Genomic DNA, 24,191 nt, shown 5'->3' with positions numbered 1-24,191 from the left:
AATTGTGATCACGAGTAGAACTTGTTTTGATTTGAAATTCTACGGCCACTTTAAAAAACACAGACAATGAAAATAGTTTTGACCAAGAAATAGTTTTTAGAAGGATCAAATGATGATCAAGAAATGGACACTCCTACATGAAGCATCGCTGGCCCTGCGTATTGCCTTAAAATTCCTGCTTTTTAAAAAATTACCTAAGTGTCAAAATATTTATTTACTAATTTACTTTAATAGTCCTCATAGGAAATGCATTTCCATTCAGGTACATTGAAGAAATTCTTCTTCAACATCATCTGGGTTTGGAAAAAAATCTCAGTCGTCTATCAGGTCCACATTAAGACATCTCTGGGACTCACAGAATAAAAATGTGTTGAAATTTTGCTCCTGAAATCAGAGCAGCATATCAAAGTGAGCACCCTTCTTCTCTGAGGTCTATTGATTTTGTAGTCAGTATTAAGCCAAGGGTGTGTTTCTGATTTTTTTCTCTGGCATACTGCAATTCAGTGCTAATGAAAAGCAAGATCATAGATTCAAGCAGGGACAATCAGGATGAACTAATGTGAAGGGAGAGCGTAAGTCATTCACGAATAGTCAGCAATTCAGTGGTAGCAATCAGATTTAATTTTAGCAGAAGTTTAAACACCTCAAAGGCAAAATCAACCCTCTTAGGCCTATTGGTGGAGGTCTGGACAAATGAAAAATGGGTTAGGCTATAAACTTATAAAAAAACAAGACATTCTGTTTCTCAAATATGAAGAATTAAGAAGAGATGATTGTATACATGAGAAGCCATAGCTTTTCAAAGTCCTTGCTATAGTGAGCCTTATTCCAGCCATGTCCTGTGACCTTATGTGGCTTTATTAGGTGAATGTTTTATGATTTAAATATCTGTAATTTTACGTGTGTGTGTGTGTGCGCGCGCGCATGTACTTCATCACTCAGTCGTGTCCAACTCTTGGTGACCCCATAGACTGTAGCCCGTCAGGCTCCTCTGTCTGTGGAATTCTGCAGGCAAGAATACTGGAGTGGGTTGCCATTCCCTTCTCCAGGGGATCTTCCCCACTCAGGGATCAAACCTGGGTCTCCAGCATTACAGGCAGATTCTTTACTGTCTGAGCCACCAAGGAAGCCCATAATTTTGCATAGTGGAATTTAAAGTAAATCTTCCCATTAATAGCTTTTCTGTTGTTTTAATTTGTAATATAAGTTATGATTCAGTTTGTTATTCCTTTGCAAACTAAAAAGCATCACAATATCCATTCAGTTTTAGAATAGTTACACAAATGACGTCAAAGTTTCTAACATGCCTGATGTCTGTGTTTGTCCCTTGATGGGTGTTTAGGTGGTGGCTCTGGGGGATGTTCCAGATGGCACTCTGGTGACCGTGATGGCAGGCAATGATGAAAACTACTCAGCCGAACTGAGAAATGCAACTGCAGCCATGAAAAACCAAGTTGCGAGATTCAATGACCTCAGGTTTGTCGGTCGGAGTGGAAGAGGTATGTATCTGTCAGAACTGAATTTGAAACACCCAATATTTACATGGCAACAAACCCAGATTTCAAAACATCTAGAAGTTTCTGTGATAGGATTCCCTAGAAGCATAGTCATTTCTTACCATTATTGTTGCTACGTCAACCTTGTTATTTAATATTTAATGTTTCTAACAGAATCTGGCTTTACATTATTGCTTTCTGTTATTGAATTGGTTTAAGACTGATTTGAAGCAGATAAGACATGAATCGAAAACTCCAAGAAAACCTCTCAGATCTTTACTAAAATGTAAAAATATAAAATGTACCATCATGGAAGCTAAGATTATACAACTGGGGTTCTCTCTTTGATAATTTTCAGAAATCTCTTTACTGGAAGCCTTTGACTTCTGGTCCATGTGCTATGATAAGTGATAGAGTTTCAAATGATCACTTCTAGTCATTTTAAGGGTTATATAGTAGATGATTATTGCAATATGTTTCAAGGAAGCACTTTTTATGGTGAAATATGAAGAAATAGTGTTAGTTACATTCTGATTCAGTGATTCTGATGGTAACGTGACTTTCCTATATATAATTTGGATGGCTTATTATTATCTGCTGGGCGGGGCTGGGCCCAGTTAATATTTAAGGTACTAATAACACCAAAGACTGAACTCTCCCGAGAAATTGTTGTATCAATGCTTTTCTATGTGTAGATTTCTTTTTCCATACATGTTATCAGAGTATTAAAGCAGAAAGAGAAGTCTTGGCTTGTTGTAATCTCCTCTGGTTTCCAATCATTTTCAGATATTGTGTTTTCTTTATATTGTAAGAACCTTGGTCCTGTTTTATAAATAGCAGTAAGTACTATTTGTTTAATTGAAGGAGGTAAGATAGTTTGTTTTGAAAATCACGTTTTTGTGATGCAGTGTTGAATAAGCTTATGAATAAAAGTTATTTTGAGTATGATAAAAAATGACGTAGATAATACCTAAATAACAGTAGATGACTCGTATTGAAAAAAAGTAAAAGTACAACCAACAGACATTAACAGAAGAGTAATCATTAGTCTTTATAAAGGCATTTGAAAATCTGTGTTCTTGGGGAATTTGATTAGTCAGAGAGGAAAGGGAGGAAAGGCATGTTGCTTTTTTTGGCTCTTGTGTTTGTGTTATCCTAGCTGTCTGGGGAATTTTCAAAACAGAATCATAGGTGGATAAAAAATTTTTAAACTTATAACATGGTTGAAAATGTTTGTTTATAGCACTGTGTTAATAGTAGGCTAAGGCCAAGAAAATTATATCCACTTATTGAAAGCATGAATGATGTTGTAAGGTATAAAGGCACAAGTTAGTCTATGGGTTCACTTGTTATATTAAAAGTCCTCGCCTTTGAGTAAATGGAATTCCCGTTGTGATTCAGAGATACATGTTTAGAAAACATCTCGGAGGTTTCAAATGAGTAGCTGGCAGAGTGGGTGAGACGCCAATAAAGAACAAAGGCCCAACCATCTGGTCTAGTAACCATCTCAATTCAATTCCTGTGGATTTCTGTTCCTAAGAAGCCATAGCTGAGCATCACTGGGTTGTGTTTCCAGAGGAAGTAGTATTATATCGTGTGCATCTGTGTAGGTCCATGGGTCGGATTTCGGTTATGCAAGTTCTGGGAACTCTTTTGTGGTCCCTGCCATTTTCCCCTAAGAAGCGCGGTAAGTGGCCTTCCAGAAAGGGCCAGGAGGTTGGTGATGATAAAGAAGGACATGCTGAAAGCAGCCTGCTTGCTTTGCTGGCGTTTCTCATCCCTCACTGGCCATGTCTGTTTTGAGTGGGTGACTAAGAGGAGCTTGTGTTGACTTGGGGAACAGTGAACTGTTTCCCCAAGGTGTGGATTGTTTGCATTCGGCTGCCTGATTAGTGCCAGGATGTCTTTGAGTCTGCAGAGTGGAATAGCTGCAACCAAGGCCGGGCTGTCTTCTGATGGTGTGGAATGAGACACTGAATTGAAATGCTGCAAATATGAACAGCATCTGTTTTGACCAGGCTCTGGCTTCCCATGTGTGCTAATAAGCGATTCAAAACAGAGGAACCCCAAAATAAATGTTGTACCCAATTAGTTACCGTATATATTGTCGGTCTTGAGTGATTTTATTTTTTTTTTTTTGGTTAAGTACTGCAAGACAAAATGAGCTGTCAAAAGGCCCAGTTTGACTCTGACTGGTAATTTCTCTCCATAGTCGTAAAATACAACTTTATTTTACTCTTTCAAGTCTTGAGTGTCAACATCAGCGCCTGCCAGGTTTTTTCTTTTTTCGTTTTTTGCAATTTGCTTCTCATTATAAAGGGAGCGGATGACTTTCCCTCATTTTAACAATTAGCTTTAATCTCCCTTGTGGAATCTTGTCCTTTTAAAAGTTTCATCATGTTTTACTAAGTGATCTTAAGACTATCCCCTATTTTGTTTTCTGGTTTTGAAAATGTGTCTGAAAATACGACACTGGCATCAACACACCACACCGGGGCCGGGAAGGTCCTGGCTACTGGCGCATCCAAACGTTTCAACGCCAGTTTCCCGTTCTGTCCAAAGCCACTGGTCTGACGGATTTTCTCAAAGGGGCCTGGTACTCTGTTCTAAATAAAGGGTAGAAAAAGAAACTCCCTTTTCTTTTCTCAGCCTTCAGTCCCTCAGGATTGTAAAACCTCCTAGAAATTGTCAGAGGTGGAACATGGAAGGGTTTTTCTCTGTTCCACAAAACCGATCTGCCTGGGTGCTGGCTCATGTCCAGGATCGCAGTTCCTAACCTCGGGTTCAGCCTGCAACTGGGAAAACCTGCCCATCCGGCTTTGAAGGCCTCGCTGACAACACTGGCCCCTAAAAAATACTGGTGAAGGCTGCAGCAGTCCTGGCCTTCCTCCTTCCTTTCTTTTCTGTCCCTGACAACTTAAATCTCTCCTTCAGGGCTATCTCACCCTGGGAATTTTCTCCCTCTGATTCAGTATCACCATACAGATCCACCATTCCTTTACAATGGAAGGCGAGATAGCAGATCCCAGGAGAGGGGGTTGTTGTTCAGAACCGTTCACACCTAAACACACGTCCTGGGGACTATCCCTTACCTGCAGAAAATCCAAGTTCAGGATCCGGGGGAACTCTTCTTTGGTGACGTTCATTAGCAGCAGCTCACATAGCTTCCATCCGCTGTTGAAGCAGGTGCTATCGATATTTTCAGTTATAAGAAATTGTATCGCGGCTGCAGTCGAGAGATGTCAGAGAAATTTTAGCAATGAAATCCGTGAGTGCTTCCGCCCCTGTTGGAGTACTTAATCAGTTGGAAGGGAATCGATCAATCAAGGAATACGGCCTTAGTTAATTCATTTTAGAACCAAAGAGGAAATCTACCAGACCGTATTATCTATCGTATCGTAAATGGGGGAAGAGAAGCCACTGTAGATTTCCTTCTGATTTTTCTAAGACTGAGATTTTTAATTTTCGGAACATCAGGAATCATCTTGAAAATCCTTGAAAGCCTTCTCCCCCGGGCGGGGGGGGAATGCACGTGTGGACTTACACACTCACTTTCTTGCACAGTTCAGTTTCAGGGCTGCTGAAGCTCCTTTATGGGACTTCTGGGGATCCCATGGACCCGCTCCCCGCCAAGGCAAGAATCTGTGAATCGGGAACTTTGCCTTGATCGTGGAGGGCCAGCCTAGCATGGTGCTGCGCATTATAGATAACTAGAAAATGAGGAAATAAATGAACACATGAGTTAGACATTCTTCTTGCACCCTGTGCTGTTTTGGTTACACCTGCGTTTATTGTATCCAGGGCCTGGTTTGCATAATTAGGAAAGGAGATCCCATTCAAACTGCTGGTCCAGACCTTTAAGATGCCAGCAGGTATACACACAGATGGTCCCTTGCAAAGGAGAAGGGCTTATTTTGTCATTGAAGGGGCAGCCTCCTCTCTAGTGACTGCCTGTCCACCTGGCTACAGACCTGCAACTCGAATTCCCAACCAGCCCAGCGAGGCCACATGGTCCCCCACCGTCCATTAGGACCGGGTTTAATTTCTTGGTGGAAATTTCTGTTTATGTTGACCTCCATGGCAACTTTAATCTTGCCCACTTTTCAAATAGTACCCTTCTCAACCCTTTTATAAAATGAAATTCCTTCCTCACGTTCTTGCTGTGGACGACTTCCCAGACATAATATTTACCCTGTCACAATCAGGGTGATTGTACATTTGTGTAATGTTCGTTACTGGAGGCATTTTCCTTCTTAAGATATTTGACTATATTCGGAGAACAGGATGGAGAGACTGCCTTTCAGATGAGTGAAAGACTGGTTGAAGGAAAGGTACACGCAGGGAAGGATAAAGTGTACCAGTATTCTAAAGAAAGTGAGACGTGTCTTTATGGAGTGGTTATTACTAAGAAATGGTCCAGATGACTCACGATATTATCATCAGATCCCAGTCATTCTCTGTTTTATCACAGACTCATATAAAAGGGGGAGGAAAATTCATCTGACAATCCCAGCGTTGTTTCATGGATAACATTCAAGATAATGAGTTGGCAGTCAGATCTCCTGGAGAGAATACAAGGAAAAGACATGAGTTGTATTAAAATCACCTCTCCCGTTATCACCACCCTCCTCCCCAGGTTTTTTTGGATTGCTATAGATCTGCCTTTTAAAATGATAATATACACACTGAAATCTGTTTTCAGACTTCCAGGTGGGCAAACACGGATAGGAAAAGACTCAGCCTCTGATACGTGCAGCCTCAGGCAGCCCAAGCAAATAACGCCTTTTGATGGCAGGTTGAAAGCTGGTATCCATGATCTGATGCAGAGTTCACCTCGAGAGATCAGTTTTCTCATTCTGTTTCACATTTACCCATAAAAGAGTAGCAACATTTCCTCAAACCAAGTTGCTGCCCACCAGCGCCCCCTGACCACCACCTAGCAGTTCCTGTCCCGCTTGGAACCAAGGAGGAGAACTTTCTTGAAAAATGCTTGTGCCTGGAACACACAGCTTCGTGATTGATATCTTCATGGTTTTTTTGCTGATTTTATGAAGTGCCAGGCATTGTTGATGGTGTTAGACAGCTTTTTTTTTTTAAGTTGAGGTTATTTGTATGAACAATATTTAAGAGTTGATGGGCGGAAGCTGGACTCTGTCCACCGCCCCCACCTCCCATCCCGCCCCTGCAAACCCCTTCCTTGCCAGCCCGCTCGGTTTAGGTTGAAACAGCTTTTTGGTGGGGACAGAAGACTATCAATCAGAAAGTGCCTCTGAGAGAAATAATGGTTGAGTGTTTTTTAGAGCTTCCTGTTTCAACAGCAAGCATTATAGACATAAACAGTGATCCAGCCAATGGCTTCAGTGCTGCACTGATTCTAATAAATCAGTTTTGTATTTTCTTTTGTGCTGGTTGGCGAGGGGCAAGAGAGGGTAGAGAACACTGGTCATGGAAGAACATATTCTGTTTCCTTTTCTTTATTATTTTTAAAGAAAAATGACTTGCTGAAAAGAGAGATGGTATACTGCCTGATGACTGTTTTCTTTCTGCTGGTGATTATAAAACACTGTCAGATCAGAAAGGGGATGTTTATGAATAACCACGTACTGTTAGTATGGAAGGGTTATGTAGTTTTGGAGGATCTATTGGACCTTCAGTCACAAGATGTGTGTGTGTGTGTGTGTGTGTGTGTGTGTGTGTGTGTGTGTACTTCCACTGAAAAGACTTCCTAGACCAAATTATCTTTGAGGGCTAAATCTATACTGATAACATCTCATCTGAAGCCCCCAAAAAGCAATTAACAGAGATTAATAAGTGAGCAGTGTAGTTTTAATGAGCTGCCTATGAATGAATACTTTCAAAGGTTCTGGTTTTATCAATTCGGTCCCAGGGTGAGGGTGATGAATTGCTGCTCTTTAAGATTTTTATGTTTATGAACATGCATTAGTGGACTTCCAGCAACACTTACCCTCTGTCATTGGTCCTGATGCGAGTACCATATTCAATAGAGATGTATTATTTACCCCATGTTAAGAACGAAGCTTTCCATGGCATTCCTATTGTTGGCACTGATTTGAGATTCTAGCACATTCCAGTCTCTATTAGGCTATATCAGGCAGTGTATCCCATTTAGAAACTCTATTTTGTCACCGAACTTCCTCCACCACCAAGGGTTTCAGGTTGTTTAAGACCCATAAATTGTAAGGTGATCCCAGCAACCTCCTTCAGAAGACCCTGTGGCCAGCCATCCTGTCAGTGGACTCAGAATGGGTTTCCTCTGGTTTCCTTCATGAGTAAGCTTTCATGTTAGAGCCACTTACACTGTTTTTCTTGAAGATGAAACTACATTTCCTGTCTGTTTCTCAACTTCGATGAATCCCTACTTTTACCTTGAGATTTCAGAGCATCATTAAGGATGTCAGTTCCTTTCAGTCACTCAGTCGTGTCCGACTCTTGGCGACTCCTTGGACTGCAGCACGCCAGGCTTCCTTGCCCATTACCATCTTCCAGAGTTTGCTCAAACTCATGTCCATCGAGTCGGTGATGCCATCCAACCATCTCATCCTCTGTCGTTCCCTTCTCCTCCTGCCCTCAATCTTTCCCAACATCAGGGTCTTTTCCAATGAGTCAGTTCTTCACATCAGGTGGCCAGAGTATTGGAGCTTCAGCTTCAGCATCAGTCCTTCCAGTGAAAATTCAGGACTGATTTAGGATTGACTGGTTTTATCTCCTTGCAGTCCAAGGGACTCTCAAGAGTCTTCTCCAACACCACAGTTCAAAAGAATGTAGGTGCAGCCTAGTCTGCAGAGCTGTGCCTCCTCCGCACACACACCCCCACCCCCACCCCAGCCTCCCATCCAAGGACTCTTCTGGGTCTGGTGAATGGGAGGTCTGGCCAGCACCCTCGTGGGGGTGGTGTGTGGCCTTAACTGAGTCACCTTATGCAAACAAAGGAGACTTCCTTGGCTCAAACAAAGGCGACTTCCTTGGCTCAAACAAAGGCAGTGCACAGGAATATGGGTGTTTGAGCACAGTTGGTGATCTGTGTGCTTATCAGATCTCAGCGGAAGAGGCAAGGTGGGATGGGCCTGTTTGGAGGTGGAAATGCTCCAGGTTGCTCCAGGCATTGATTTGAGGTTTTCAGAGATGTTTTTCCTTGATTCCATTTGAAATCATTGTACAAAGTATAGTCACTGTCTGTCCGTCTATCTGTCTATAATGAATGAGAAACAGTTTGAACTCCTAACCCAGCTTTCACCTCTTTAAATGGTGTTTCCAGTAACTACGACCCTGGGTCGGTCCAGACATTTTTCTGCCTTCCCCATCTCGTTTGAAACCTCAGGGCTGGTTAGAGCTGGTAGATCTTATATCTGTGTATCTGCTTATCAGTTTTCATGGTGGTCTCCCACAGTGGGTCCCTACATTTGGCAATATCTTCAAACACTTTTGGTTGTGTCCCGCCCCGGGGTGGGAGAGCAGAGGCCATTCCACAGTGCATAGGACAGCCCTACCGTGCAAAGCATTAGTCACGCCACCAAGACTGAGAAACCTTGGGCTGGCCTGACACGAGTGATCATGATCAGTGGTAGAATGTTTCCTCTTTTTTTCCTAGCGCTTTCTGCGTCTTTACAAAATTTATGAAAAACTTAAATCAGAAAGTTCACACAGAATTTTAAAAAGTGGGAGACATCACTAAATATGAAAGTCTTTTTCTAAATATCAAAATATACTAGAGTTCTGTATACACAGAATCGCACCATCTCTGCATCTCCTGGGTCGGGGGGGTGTGTGGCTGCCAGAAGAAGAGACTGCAGGTGGACAGGGGTCCTCAGCAGGAAAAATCTCTTCCTCGAGGACTTGCTGCCTCCTTTCAGCCTCTCCCTTAGGAATGTCATGCAGGCGCAGGTCCATGGGGACCGTCAAAAGCAGTGGAGGTGCCCAGCTGGCTTCTCAGTGCCTGCCCCTATGCATCAGGCGTCAGTCAGGGACCAGAGATCCACTCATCCAGGAACATGAATTGATGTGAGTGGACAATGTCCACCTGAACTACAGGGCGCTAAAAGCAAGGTCCTGGTGTGTATCGCTGACCGGTACCTTACAGAGACCGAAAAGGAGTCTGTTGGCACACCTGGGGGAGATGCAGGGACGGATGGAGTCTGACTTGCCGTCCATCTCTGGGAAGCCCTGGTTAGCTGCTGACAGGCTAGCTGCGCAGGGACCACTCGCAGACAAGAGAGCTGGGTTCTTCCGGAGCTTTCTCCTACCAGCTCCGTGTTGGTTCTGCCATCACTTGTTTGCTACAAGAAGATTCAGGGAAAGATGGCTTAAAAAAAAGGTCTGGAAAAAAAAAAAGAGTCCTCTGGCATTCTCATTGAATCGTGGTGTCTCCTACGGGTGGAATTTTCTTTTTTGTTGTTTAATTTCTTTTTAACTGGAGGATAATTGCTTTACAATGTTGTATTGATTTCTGCCGTACAACCGTGAGAATTGGCCATAAGTATACATATGTCCCCTCTGTCTTGAACCTCCCTCCCACCCCCTTACCCGACCCTTCTAGGCTTTCCCAGAGCACTGGGTTGAGCTCCCTGTGTTATATAGCAGCTTCCTACTAGCTGTCTGTTTCATGCGTAGTAATGCATATGTTTCACCGCTACTCTCTCAGTTCGTCCCACCCTCTCCTCCCCACTGCTGTGTCCACAAGGCCGTTCTTTATGTCTGCATCTCTATTCCTGCCCTGCGAATGGGATCATCAAGGACCATTTTTCTCAATTCCATATGTATGTGTTCACGTACACTGTTTTTCTGACTTGACTTCACTCCCTGTAGCAGGCTCTAGGTTCATCCGTGCAGGTGGAATTTCTTGAATATGCTTTGCTGTGACTGTGGACTCTGGTTGGTTGGTTGCTTTTACTCTGCCTGGGGACCCTCCCTCTGAACTTTTCTGCCCCATCTACTTCCTGTGAGTTTCCTTCAGTGAAGTTATCAGCTCCCACATCCGGCATGGAGGTCGGTTGTGTGTCACATACTCTGAGACTGGTAAGAGTTAACTCTCCACGTGGGAGTTCCTGGGAGGCTCCAGGTGTAAAGGAGCAGCTATGGCAGGCAGGCACACACGAGGTCATGGTGATGCTGAGACCCTAGCACCCGGGAAAGGATGAACGTGGGCCCAAGAGTGCCCAGGAGACAGCCTTCCAAGAATTTTCAAAACACAAGAGATTCCACCCTGAACTAGAGAAGCCCTGTGTGTTATCACTAGACCGGTGCCTGATTCAGAGTGGGGACTCATTAAATATCCAAATGAGTGACCACCTCAGGCAGTAGAACCTAGTGGTTACTGCATGGACAGTCCTTGATTTGCCGCTGGGAGGAGAGCATCTCACCCTGGACACCAGCAATGTTTTGGGTTGATTATTCTTTGTGGTGGGGGCCATGCTCTGCATTTTGGGATGGTTAGTGGCATCTCTGGCCTCTACCCAGTAGCCTGGAGCATACTCCTTCCTGGTCATGGGTGCTCACAACAAGAAATGTCTGCAGAATTTGCCAGATGTCCCTCCCTGGGGGAGAGAAGGGGGCAAGCAGCACTGGCTCAGAGCTGTGTGTCCGTGGGCAAGTTCCCTGACCTATCGGAGCCAGATTCAAACTCTGTCCAAAGGGGATGGAGTGCAGTGAAGATTACCCTGAAATAAGACAGTCTTTAGGGGTTATTACTTTTCATGGCAAGGTCAGTTGCTATGACCCTAATTCTGCAGAGTCGCTGATGGCAGCTCCGTGAGCTCCTAACAGACAATACAACCGGGACCTGCTTTTTTTTATTTGTTTAAATGAGTGACTTTTCTGAGACATCAGCCCCTCATCCTGATCCCTCGGCCCCCGTAGAGCTAGCTCTCAGGTCACGAAAAAGTTTTGTGCAGCAGGCACGGCGATTTTAGATCAGTAATGGAAGGGACGAAATTAAATATGTACTGTAATCCGAGGCACTGTTTTTCGTGGGAAAAGAAGTCCTCCGAACTTAGCCCTTGCAACTCCTTTGTCCAGACATTAACGGCATGCAAATATTTATGATTCATACATGCCCCTTTAGTTCCCGATCGTATTTTAACAATAAACACTGCCGTTTTCACAGTGAGGCAGAATAATCCCTTTGTCCTGTTGCCGGCTCCCCAGGCTGGCACCCAGCGGCATTGCATTCTTCCTGCTCTGTAATTGCTGACTCCACCCAAGTGGAGGGGGTTTATAGTTGCTCCACGGCAGCACCCTGGACCACGCACTTCAGGACCTCCTGGCTGTTTCCCTGGAGGCGATCTTAAGGTTGTATCTCAGCGGGTTCAGAAAACACAAGCCAACATCCACGCGTGTTTTTCTTTTTCGGCCACATCTCAGCAGAGAATCGATTCACCTGGCTGTTGGCTTAAAGAGGTGTCTTGCATTCTGCCAACATCCATGAACTCTAGAGGCCCCCACAGCCATCATGTCCCAGTTGATAGTCCTCCGATTCCTGATAACTAAGTATGTATTTGTTTGTGCCGATTCTGCGGCTCTTTGGAAGGTAGTGTGATAAAGTACAAGCAGGTGGCCTGCTTGCTGGACTCACTTAGATGTGCTGGCCTCACTCTCCTCATCTGTACAATAGATATACCAGTGCCCTTCATACGCACCGCAAAAGGTTTTCAGAGTGATTCAAAGGAGATGATGTGTGTGTAACAAGACTTAGAAAGAAAGAGGTACAACTCACCTCCGTGCCATCCTTCCTTCTACAGGAGACACTCTAAGGGAGGAGGGCAGAGACCGGACAGGTGTTAGCCCGTGTTCTCCTGAATCAGCAACTCAAGAACGATACCATTTCCGCTTTCCACTTCTTATTGGCAAGGAATTTATGTTCGTTTATCTTCCAAGGAAGCTTGGAAAATGAGAATGCCTGTCAGACACAGCAAGAATTTCATTAATATTCATAAATAACACAGGAATAATAATAACGTAGTCATCCCAGGCATTTGCTGTGTTTATCCATACATAAACACAGGAATAATAATAATAATATAGTCATCTCAGGTATAGTCATACCTTGCAATCGACCTGGTGTTCTCTGTTTTCACTGGTGAGTCGCTCACAGGCTTTGGACCATCTTTGATCAAAGAAGTATAGTGCCCATGGCTACTTTATTAGAACTGTCCTCCACTGGCAGAAGTAATTTCATGAGGGTATTTCATTCATTCATTCATTCATCAGACGAACATTGTGCATCTGCTGTGTGCCAGGCATTGGGCTAGCCCCAGGGACACAAAGGTCAGCCAGGGAGGAGCCACAGCCTGCTGGGGTCAGTGAGGGGCCCCCAGTTAGCAGATGTTGCTGTTCTGAGTGGCCAGTGCTAGGGTGAAAAGACAGGAGTGACCAGGGCAAAATGCACCACCAGCTGCCTGACCCACTGCAAACTCAGGGGTCTTTCTGGACCACTTGTCATCTCAGTGGAGACATCTCTGCTTGACGAGGCCACTGTCCGGGAGAAGGCATCAGGAAGGATGTCCAAGCAGAGAAAACACGGTGGGAGAGGAGCATCCAGCCAGCAGAGAGGGCCTTGACATCCCACGTTGGGAATCTGGTCTGATCCCAGCGAAACAGAGAAGCGTCAGCAGGTTTTAAGCAGGGAATTGACATCACCATATACAAATGGTGCTAAGAGCCTGAGACCACAGGCTGAAGAGCAGACAGGGCTTTGGGAGCATAGCTGGGAGCTCAGAGTTGGGATCCAAGGTTGTGTTTTGGTTGAAGGTGCTGAACCCGCCGATACAGAGGGTTCACTGTCTATCCAGTAAGCGAACACACCATCTGGTAAATGTCACCATGTCTAGAAATCAGCTTCCTGCAGGCCCCACCTACCACGCCCTGCAGCCTTGCTTGTAGCTTCCCTCTTCTTCCTGCTCAGCCTCCCCCCACCTGCCCTCCTAGCCTCCCACAGCAGAGCTGTGGGTGCCAACAAGCTGGCAAGCAGGCCCTGAGGACCCTGATGCCAGTTTCCCTGCAGAATGCCCCCCCCCCACACCACCCCGGGCCTCTCTGCTGCGGCTCCAGGTGGCCTTAGGCTGTGTGTTTCAGGCACTGGGCTGAGGGCACCATCAGGTCGGGCCCAGGACTAGGCCAGCCACAGGAGGTCACCGTGGTCACCTGTCCCCTGTGGCATTTGGCCTGATGGGTGAAGAATAGGGACTCGGAGTGCGCCAACCAGAGGGTTCCCCAGGGTGGAAATACAGGGCAGAAGGCATGGCCTTGGCCTAAAGAAGCTGTGGATTCAAGGCCTTGGAGGTGTTTGGGCTGCAAGGATTAACCTTGGTTGCTCATCCGAGACACGCAGGCACCTGGGACACCAAAAGGAAAAAGGAAGATCAGAAAGGGACTGTGATATCTAGTGAGTACGCTGGGCTTAGTTGCTCAGTCTTGTCCGACTCTTGGCGATCCCATGAACTGTAGCCCGCCAGGCTCCTCTGGAAGAAATGCAAAAATCATATGAGAGCATCATGGTTCTTTGTGGTTTGGTTAATGCTTCTCATGAAGAGAAGGGCTTGTCCAACCATCCCCTTACTAAAGCAGAGCTCATACCCAGGCCGCTGAAAAGGAGAGTCAAACCTTCCAAGTGAAGTCAGACATCATAAAGAACCAGCTGTCAAGCTGCAACTTTACAGAATAATTCACTGATCCATTTATCAAATGGATCACATTTTTCTATTGCCTCAGAACAGAAGACGCAAAGATTAATAAAAGACCATCCCTGTCCTCAAACAACTCGTTCTTCTAGAACAGCTCCAGAGAAAACACTTGGCATGTTTTGGGTTTTCTCCAAGCCAACTGCTGTTTTTCAAATGCTCCATCATATCCAATGCACGCTGATTTTTCTGGAAAACTTAGTTCTGTATTTTAAACACTTGACTTTCAGGCAACTTTGAGGGGGTTGTCCTTGTGCCAATAGCTAGGAACGTTCCCCTGCATTCTTCCCGCGTGGCTGCAGGTGTGATTGGAAAAGGATATCTTAAACATGGGCACTTTGCATCCAAGTGGACACACGCTGACATCATCACCTCAATTCAATTCAGAGAAACCAGGAAATTCTGTGCCACTTGAAGAATCTGTCCTCTATTCAGAAATCCCCAGATAAATAATTATACAGCCCCAGTGTCGAAAATAATGGTATGTGTTTGGGCAAGGAAATGGTTGAGGAGCAAAAGCATGCATTTTGGCCATTAGCTTGTTCCAGTGGAAAAGTGAAAAACATAAATTAAGATACTTTGTGGAAAACCATCCCCGATTCAGATTTCTCCCAGAATCTCTGAGGATTTGTTCATTTTAATATTTAGTTACTGGGTAATCAAAATTAGACCCAGCACAAACTACATAGTAAGAGGAGAAATTTTCACGCCACATCTCAAAATCTGGCATTTCCAGAATTTGCAAAGAGCAAAATTTGAGCCTTGCCTGGCTTTCTTCATTTTCCAAAGTTGCTTTTTTTTTTTTTTAACTTTTCCTTTCTCGCTCTCTTGGGTGCTTAAAGTGTGTGAACTCAACCAGTCTCCCAGCAGAGATGCACAGATGAGTGGAAAATGTCGTGATTGCGTTTCCTTAGCTATGTGACCCCTTTCAGCAGACGGTCCTTGGTACACACAGCCTGCCCTTGCGTGACAAAGGGCAAGTTTCACATCCCAACTGAAACTGGCCCCAAAAAGGAGAAGATGACTCACGGGGTCCAAACCTTCACTAAGGAGAGTGACCGAAACAGAGCCCAGTGGCTGAGGAGTCAACGCGGGCGGCTTGGCTGCCCGTGAACCAAATGATCACAAGAGGACGGACGGAGGGAGACATGCCCGTGGCCGTAGGAGCTCACTGCCGCAACCTGATGAACTTCTAAGGACGCGCTTCCACTCTCGGGCCCCAGATAATCTTGAGTCACCTTTTCACCTTCTGCTCCTCTCCCCACCCTCGCCCTTGGGGGCGCAGCAGGGCGCCCATTTGCAGCAATCCTGAGGTTTCGCCACTTCCAGATGTGGTGAGGAAGTGGCGTGGTGCCCTGGGCCCTGGCGGAACTGCAGTGTCCAGCCGTGGCTTTATGAGACCACAGCCGGCTGCCCGAGTCCACCAGCCCCATGGCTGGTAAACGTGGAGCCGGAGAAAGCAGAGACCTGGGGCCTCATCCCTGCCTCGCCTTGGAAAGCATGTCGTGGCAGCCGACGTCCAGGAAGACGCGCCCCGTGACCTTCTTCCCAACTAAATAAAGCACTTAGTTATTTTGTGCTGGCATTTGGATGAACACACTGGCGTCGAGGGCACGACACATGCTCTGGGCCGGCGGGGGGGGAGCATTTGGCTGGCTGGTTGTCAAGTGGCTCAGCCAGTTGCAATTGTGCCTTACGAAGGTGGCCAGCTGGCAGGGCAGGAGTGACCTTGAACTTGAAGTTCCAGTTGAATGTGCAGTTTTCCCGATGGGTCTTTAGGCCCCATTCCTTGCCTGCCTGTTGGTCCTGTGCATTCCACCTGGGTCTGCTGGAATTTTCTAGAGAAGAGAGGATGAGCCTGAAGGAGCTCCATTGGCACCACCTGCCAAACACTAAGGCTCCCCTCACTGCCCACCATCAGACCTCGATGCTGAATTGCCACCAGCCCCACCTCACGGGACTGCCTCCAGCTGTGATCTTTGTGGAACTGTGTCTGTCATATCTTTAATGATAATTAAACTGATATTTGCTAATGCCTTATTTCATGTAATTTGCATAACAGCACTGTGAGATGGAAGGGCCATGATCACCCCCGTTTTACAGATGATGAAGCCCCTCAGAGAGGTTAAGTCACTTGCCCAAGGTCACACAGCCAGCACATTCAAACCCAAGCAGCCCGCGTTGTTAACTAGCACCCCATGCCTTGGCACTACCCTGGGGTTATGTGATCCAGGTCTGGTCTTGTGCTACTTCCAGACTTCATAAGTCAAGACAGCCCTTCTCTCCTTGTGGTTTCTTCCATCTTCTTAATTCAGTCCTAGTTTGTGTGCTTCTAAATAGAATTCCTCCTGGACACAACCACTGGCCAGAACTCAGGGTGCTGTCTGGGTGAGGTTTGTGGGCAGGAGAAGGAAGGTCTGAGTGCTCCCCTTTCCTTGGCCCCTCCGCTGCAAACCCACACAGGGCCACCCCCGTGACCCTGCACCTTGTCCCCTCGGGAGTCCAGGGCCGCAGTCTTTCAGCAACACAGCCAGGGGCACCTTGGATCCCACCGTGGGCCAAGCCCAGGGCTGCAAGGAGCCGCCCAGCCTCTCCATGAAAGAACCCGCGCGGGCTACACATGGGAGCATCAGTTCTCTCTGTGGCAGCCCCATCTCCCAGCCCCGTGTTTGATCCCGAAAAGCCGATTTCGGGGCGGTGGTTATGGAGCCGAACTGTCTTTTCTTTGCTCTCCTCTGCTTTCCTACTAGTCTGCCCACAGCTTACTGAGAAAAGCACTTGAGAGGCTTTCACTCTCCACACCTACGCACTTAAAATACCAGGCCCATAGGTCATTTTGATGAGGGAATTTGGCTAATAACACATTAGGCCGTGGGCGCAGCTACCATCATGTCAGGTGCTGGCCAAGGGCTGTGTCTCTGCAGGAATGAGCTGGGGCGTGGCCAGGTATGACGGGGCGTGGCCAGGGCGCGATGGGGCGTGGCCAGGTGCGATGGGGTGTGGTCAGGCGTGATGGGGCATAGCCAGGGTGTGGTGGGGGCGTGGTCAGGGCAGAGGGCGGGGCTCCAAGGGTCTGATGTGCCTACCGGCAGGCCAGTCCCCAGGTGTCAAGTTCGGTGCCAGGTCTGCACAGAAGAATACAAGGAAGTGGAAGGCAGAGCTTTCCTAGAGTGGAAAAATGTCACACACACCTGTGAGCCAAATGTCATCACTTAACTGCCGCTGTCTATGAGGTCATGAGCAGATGTCGTGGTGTTCAAAGCTGTACACAAGGGCTCCGTTGTGAGCCGGAATACCTCAGCCTTCATGAGCCACGGTTACTGGGGCCAAAACGCCCCACCTAGTAGCTTTTGCCGGACAGACGCTTCTTGACTGCACATAAAATGATGGGCATAAAATAGTAGAATTTTAATTATAATTACAAGCAGCGATTTCGCAAATATTCACTTTGGTTGAATTTCCTCCCTGATTCAGTAGGGCAGTCTCTGTGGTTAACCAGGGGGTTGGCATTAAGTGCCAGGAGCCTAAATTCAGCTCAGGAAGAAAGTAGTTTTGAGCTATAACCCAGGCTCTCAATTAGCTGTTGAGTACGGTCTGGAGCCATTATCATCCCCAGGACTGTGTTCTCTTTTGAGGGCAGTGGCAGAGCATGGCGAAGGTACCACAAGTCTGGATTCCTGGTTCTGGTGCCACTGAGTTTGAAGGTAGAGATTGGGGACCTCATGACAATAATATGAAACACAAAGCTGGGAGATCTGGGTTTTTTGTGTATCCAAGCTGTGTGACTTTGGACAAACCACTCACCCTCTCTGAGTCTTAGCTTTGTTGTCTGTTAACCAAAGGCAATGAAGTCTGTCTTGTTTATTTCATGAGAGTGCTGGAAGGACCAGATAAAATAGTATATAGGAAAGTGCTTGAAAACTTGTAAGTTCTACACAGTCCTAAAAATGCCAACATTAGGAAGACAGTGATCTTTGTTGTCATTTAGGAAATAAAGGATAGGATGGTTGTTAACTTGGTTCTCAGTCATGTTCGACTCTTTGTGACACCATGGACTACACAGTCCATGGAGTTCTCCAGGTCAGAATACTGGAATGGGTAGCCTTTCCCTTCTCCAGGGGATCTTCCCAACCCAGGGATTGAACCCAGGTCTCCTGCATTGCAGGCAGATTCCTTACCAGCTGAGCCACCAGGGAAGCCCAAGAATACTGGAGTGGGTAGCTATCCTTTCTCCAGTGGACGTTCCCAACCCAGGAATTGAACTGGGGTCTCCTGCATTGTAGGCGAATTCTTTATCAACTGAGCTATCAGGGAAGCCCAAACTTATGGTTAACAAAGGGGAAAGGGGCAGAGAGGGAGAAATGAGGAGTTTGCAATTAACAGATACACACTACTATGTATAAAATAGGTAAACAACAGGGACCTACTGAATAGCACAGGAAACTATATTCAATATCCTGTAATAACCTATAATGGAAAAGAATCTGCAGAAGAATATATATATATATATATATGTATATCTGCAGATATATATATATCTGCTGCTGCTGCTAAGTCGCTTCAGTCGTGTCCGACTCTGTGCGACCCCATAGACGGCAGCCCACCAAGCTCTGCCGTCCCTGGGATTCTCCAGGCAAGAATACTGGAGTGGGTTGCCATTTCCTTCTCCAATGCATGAAAGTGAAAAGTGAAAATGAAGTCGCTCAGTCACATCCGACTCTTCGCAACCCCATGGACTTCAGCCTACCAGGCTCCTCCGTTCATGGGATTTTCCAGGCAAGAGTACTCGAGTGGGGTGCCATTGCCTTATCCGATATATATCTGCAGAAGACTACATATATATATGTATGAATCACCTGGCTATATACCTGAAACTAGCACAACATTGTAAAGCAACTATACTTCAATAAAAATTTTTAGAAAACAGAAAATAGGATGGTTATAGGAGGGCCACCACAGGAGTGAGACTGTTTCAGGGGGTAAAACCCACAGGTAAAACCTAGAGAGCAGTGGTCACTTATAGAGCTGCAACTGGAACTCTTATGACATTCAGCGTTTGTACTGAGTTGAATGTTGTTGTTGTTCAGTCACTCAATCATGTCTGACTCTTGCCACCCCACCGACTATATCCCGTCATGCTCCTCTGTCCATGGGATTTCCCAGGCAAGAATACTGGGGTGGGTTGCCATTTCCTTCTCCAGGAGATCTTCCCAACCCAGGGGCTGAACTCACATCTCCTGCATTGACAGCTGGATTCTTTACCACTGAGCCATCTGGGAAACCCACTGAGTTGAGTAGCGTTCCCTAAATAGTCGTGTCCATGAGTAACCTCAGAATGTGACCTTATCTAGAAATAGGGGCTTGCAGATATAGTCAAGTTAATTAAGTTAAAGGAAAGTGCAACTGGAGTAGGGTATGCCCTAAATCCAATGATAGGTGTCCTTATAAGGAGAAGGAGATTTGAAGACAGAGGGAGGGAGGCCATGTGAGGAAGGAGACAGACATGGGAGTGATGCTGCCACAAGCCAAGGAGAGCCAAGGATTGCTAGTAACACTAGAAGCCGGGGCAAGACCAGGAAGAATTCTTTCCTGGAAGGGGATGGCCCACTGAACACCTCAGTTTTAAACTTCTGGCCTCCAGAACTAGGAGACTAAAAGTTTCAGTTGTTTTAAGCCACCTGCATGCATGCATGCTAAGTTGCTTCAGTCGTGTCCAAGTCTTTGCAACTCTATGAACTGTAGACCACCAGGTTCCTCTGTCCATGTGATTCTCCAGGCAAGAATACTGCAGTGGCATTACTGGAGTTGCCATTTCCTCCTCCAGGGGATCTTTCTGATCCAGGGATCAAACCCACGTCTCTCGCATCTCCTGCATTGGCAGGCAGGTTCTTTATGACTAGTGCCCCCTGGGAAGCCCTTAAGCCACCTGTGCTATGCTTTAGTCGCTCAGTTGTGTCCGACTCTTTGCGACCCCATGGATTGTAGCCCACCAGGCTCCTCTGTCCATGGGATTCTCCAGGCAAGAGTACTGGAGTGGGTTGTCATGCTCTCCTCCAGGGGATCGTCCCAACCCAGGAATCGAACTGGGGTCTCCTGCATTGCAAGCAGGTTCTTTACCAGCTGAGCCACCAGGGAAGCCCTTAAGCCATCTAGTTTGTGACAATTTGTTACAGCAGCCCTAGGAAGGAAAGAGTGTTTTAATGGAATCTGAAATGCTGGAGTTGCAGTGGGGGAAACACCTTGGGTGCAGGCACACGCCTACCTGTGGAGATGGGCAACGGCATTTATCTCAAAGATAAAACCAGAGTGAATAGTGACACTGTATGTATCCCATGAACGCCTTCATTTTGCAAAGCAGGAAACTGAGATCTGGAGAGGTTAAATATGTGTACAGGAACCTAAATCTTCTGTCTTGCAGGGAGAGCTATGCCACTCTCTGTCTCTCTTTCTACACACACACACACACACACACACACACACACACAGAGAGAGACAGACACATACACCTTTGAATACCATATGCTAGATGCTGTTTTAATGGTTTTACTCATATTAACTCATTTAACCTCCTCCACAATTCTATGGGCTTCCCAAATAGAATCCTCTTGCCAATGCAGGAGCTATAAGAGACACAGATTCGATCCCTAGGTCTGGAAGATCCCTTGGAGGAGGGCACAGTAACCCACTCCAGTATTCTTGCCTGGAAAATCCCATGAACAGACGAGCCTGGCAGGCTACAGTCCATAGGGTCATACAGAGTCTGGCACAACTGATCTGACGTAGCAGGCACACAGGCACAATTCTATAAGGTAGGAGAAGTTATGTGTACCCACCTTCAAGGTAAGAACACAGGCACAGGGAAGACTAGTGACTTGTTTAAGGTCAGTTAGCCAGAATTCAAACCCAGAGGACATTCTTTGAACCACTTTGCCAAGAAGAAATGCTTTTAAATAACTAATGTATTTATATATTAATATTTTTATTACAAATTATGTTTTAAACAATTTTTTCTAATTATTAAAAGCACTGCATGACATGTATGCAATGAGTACATACTCACATTTCGTGAATATGTATAAAACACTTAGATGTAAATCCATGTGCATATTTATGCTCAGAATTGTCATTGAATCTCAGTCTGTCAATTACATATCCTTCTGTCTGGCCAACCCCGTGAGTTCCTAAGGCATAATCAAAATAATATTTTAAATCACTGACAATTAGTATTTTCAAAATACAGAGAGAATCATTCCAATTAAGCCTATCCTCAGAAATTCTGTCTCTCCTAATCCTTGGAGGTACAAAGAACATCAGAGGGGAAAGACAGAAATGGGTTCTTCTACTCCTTTTGCCCTGAGCTTATTGAGAGGGAGGACATGGGGGTTTCTAGCTGCCAAGCTGCCCCTATGTTCCTGGGCTCTCGACCTAAAAGTAAACACATCTGAATCTCTCTTGATCCTGTGTTATCAGTGACCAAACGAAAGCCATGTGACTACCGGAAGTGCCACATCTAGACAGCATAGTTATACTTTCCAGAATTTCAGCAAAGCCAAACTAAAAGGAGTATTGGGAAAACCGATAACGTGTGCTCAAGTCCAGCCCCTTTTCCAGTACAAGGACTGGGAAGCTTATATTAATTTTGATTTACCCAACAAATATAGTCAGGCCACCGCCTCATCCTTCTTTGCTCTCTTTCGTGTTCCAACAGGGAAAAGCTTCACTCTGACCATCACCGTCTTCACAAACCCACCGCAAGTCGCCACCTACCACAGAGCCATCAAAATCACAGTGGATGGACCTCGAGAACCTCGAAGTAAGTGGGCCCCCTTCGGGGCTGGCAGCCTCCCACCCCCGCCCCAGATGGTACACTCAGGCACCAGGGACCATGTCTTCGAAGCCTTGTGTTCAATCAGCATCACCCAAATGTGGCTGAAACCTCTGCCAGAGGGGAATGTCAGGCTCCTGTAGAGAGGGAGAATTTTACTTTTGACGTTCTCACTTGTCAAAGGCTGTCTCTGGGCTCCAGGCTCTTTTTTCGAAGCATCCTTTTAGAGGCCAGAAGGAAATCAGACTGACTCAAGGAAATCAGACTTCTCACATGTTAGAATCATCTGGGGACAGCACAGGCCTAAGGACCAAATACGTGGTAAAGTTCCATGGAAGACTGGCCAGGCACAGAGGTGGCCCAAAAAAGGCCAGAGGGTCAGAGTGGACAGCAAGGGGCTGATTACCATCCATGCTGGCCTTTTATTCATTTGGAGGCTGGAGATGAAGTCTACCAAAATGACCCTTTTCTTTCTGTGCCACAGATCGAAATCTTATGACAGGATTGTTTAAAATAGAGAATGGGAGGCAGGAGGAATGCCTGGGGGAAAACCAGCAAATATAGAAAGATGGTACCAGAAAAATAGCTCCTGCAAGAAAAGTTTTTTTAAAAAAGGAGTGGGGTTGTTTAGTCTGCAGAAAAATGTCTTCACGGTGACTTAATGACTATCTTTGAGTAAACACAAGAGTAGCACTCTTTTCCAGAACCACACCCTTCCCTTGGATGGAGGCTGGGTTACACTTGCAGATCTGTGGAGCTGACTAGAGCCCCAGCCCGGCATCTGCATGCCTTCTAACCATGTCAGGGCCCCGGTGGAAAATTAATATCCTCTATTCTCAGGGTGGGGGTAAGGGGTGAAAAACTGGGCTTCCTGCTAGGCCAGGAAGTTGAGATGCAGGCGTGTCAGGTCGTAAAGCGAAGTGGTTAAGAATTTTGAGTTCTGGGCCAAACAAGTGGAGTGCGGGGCTGAAGTGCTTAAGCTTTAAGGAAGTTATGGAGCCTCTCTGAACCTCAGTTTCTTCATCTGTAAAATGGGGGTGTTAATGAGAGCTTCTCTGTAACTTGAAGGAGACAGTGCTGTGTGCCTGGCACGGAGAATGAAATCAGGAAATGCCAGCGATTCCCAGTTGCGCCTCCCTGCCTGCGTCTCTGGGTGCCCCTCCACCACCCCCTGCCCCCCAGTCCAAGAAGACCTGGCCTGTGGTGGTGGTAGTGGTGGCCCCCACAGCGTGGCTGTCTGTAGGTCATCCTGTGAGCACTACAGCTCGTGGCAGTCTTCCCTGGAGTCCTGGCCACAGCCTCATGGTACCTTGATCAACCTGGGCACTGCATCAGTCAACCCTCCTGATCCCCTAAAGTGGGCGGAACCCCACAGAGAACACCACACCCACCAGGACCACCCCTCAAGACCAGCTGTCAGTTCACCATCTCTTTGGTGCCCTTTGCCTGTTTTCTTTCTGACCTTATTTCCCCCAGCCGGCAGATTGTTGTCTTTTAAGTACCTGGAGATGTTCTGGCCACACCCAGACTCAGGAAACTCCAGGACTTGGGAACCACCCCCGATTTCCAATTTCTGTGTGAAAAGAAAACCACAGGCGCAGAACCACACAGTTCCAACCAAACCCAACATGAGAGGTTTCCAAAGTAGGAACGGCAAATTGAAGACTCCTAGGGACCCTGCGATAAACATGCCAGATGCACCGCGCAGGCGCTGGCGCTCGCTCGCAGAGGACCAAAGAGGAAGCAGGCTCAGGTTCCAGCAGGCGCAGGATGGGGGGTAGGCAGTTGTGATGTTTAAGGCAGTTGACCTTGAGGCTACCTAAACTTCCCGAAGGGCTCACTCAGGAGGCTGTAGCATCCCTTTCTTGAAAAATAGAAGCAGGTGGACTTCCCTGGTCGTCCAGTGGTTAAGACTTCTTCCAGCGCAGCGGGTGTGAGTTCCATCCTTGCTCATGGAGCTAAAATCCCACAGGCCTTGTGACCAAAACACGGAAACATAAAACAGAAACAATCTTGTAACAAATTCAATAAAGACTTTAAAAAATAAATAAGTACACAAAATTTAAAAAATAAAAATGGAAGCAGGGAACTGGGTAGGGGGTTAAGAGATACAAATGATGATGCATAAAATAAATAAGATACAAGGATATATAGTTGGAGGAGGGGATGGCAACTCCC

At 46.3% G+C, this 24,191-nt stretch overlaps 1 protein-coding gene across 5 annotated transcripts in view; it reads left to right on the top strand.

The window, feature by feature from the left end:
- Positions 1 to 24,191, top strand: part of RUNX1 (RUNX family transcription factor 1) — a 273,518-nt gene that overhangs the window by 180,402 nt on the left and 68,925 nt on the right. For all 5 annotated transcript variants that reach the window (XM_081558871.1, XM_081558865.1, XM_081558881.1 and 2 more), the window contains 2 exons: positions 1,343 to 1,499; positions 21,897 to 22,001. In XM_081558871.1, coding sequence (XP_081414997.1) covers positions 1,343 to 1,499; positions 21,897 to 22,001 — 262 coding nt within the window. The remainder of the gene's footprint in view (positions 1 to 1,342; positions 1,500 to 21,896; positions 22,002 to 24,191) is intronic.

This window comes from Giraffa tippelskirchi, chromosome 2 (assembly GCF_054371585.1).
Source record: "Giraffa tippelskirchi isolate mGirTip1 chromosome 2, T2T-mGirTip1v1.2.pri, whole genome shotgun sequence".
NCBI lineage: Eukaryota > Metazoa > Chordata > Mammalia > Artiodactyla > Giraffidae > Giraffa > Giraffa tippelskirchi.
Note: the sequence above shows the minus strand (reverse complement) of the source record. Positions and strands in the feature narration are given on the sequence as shown.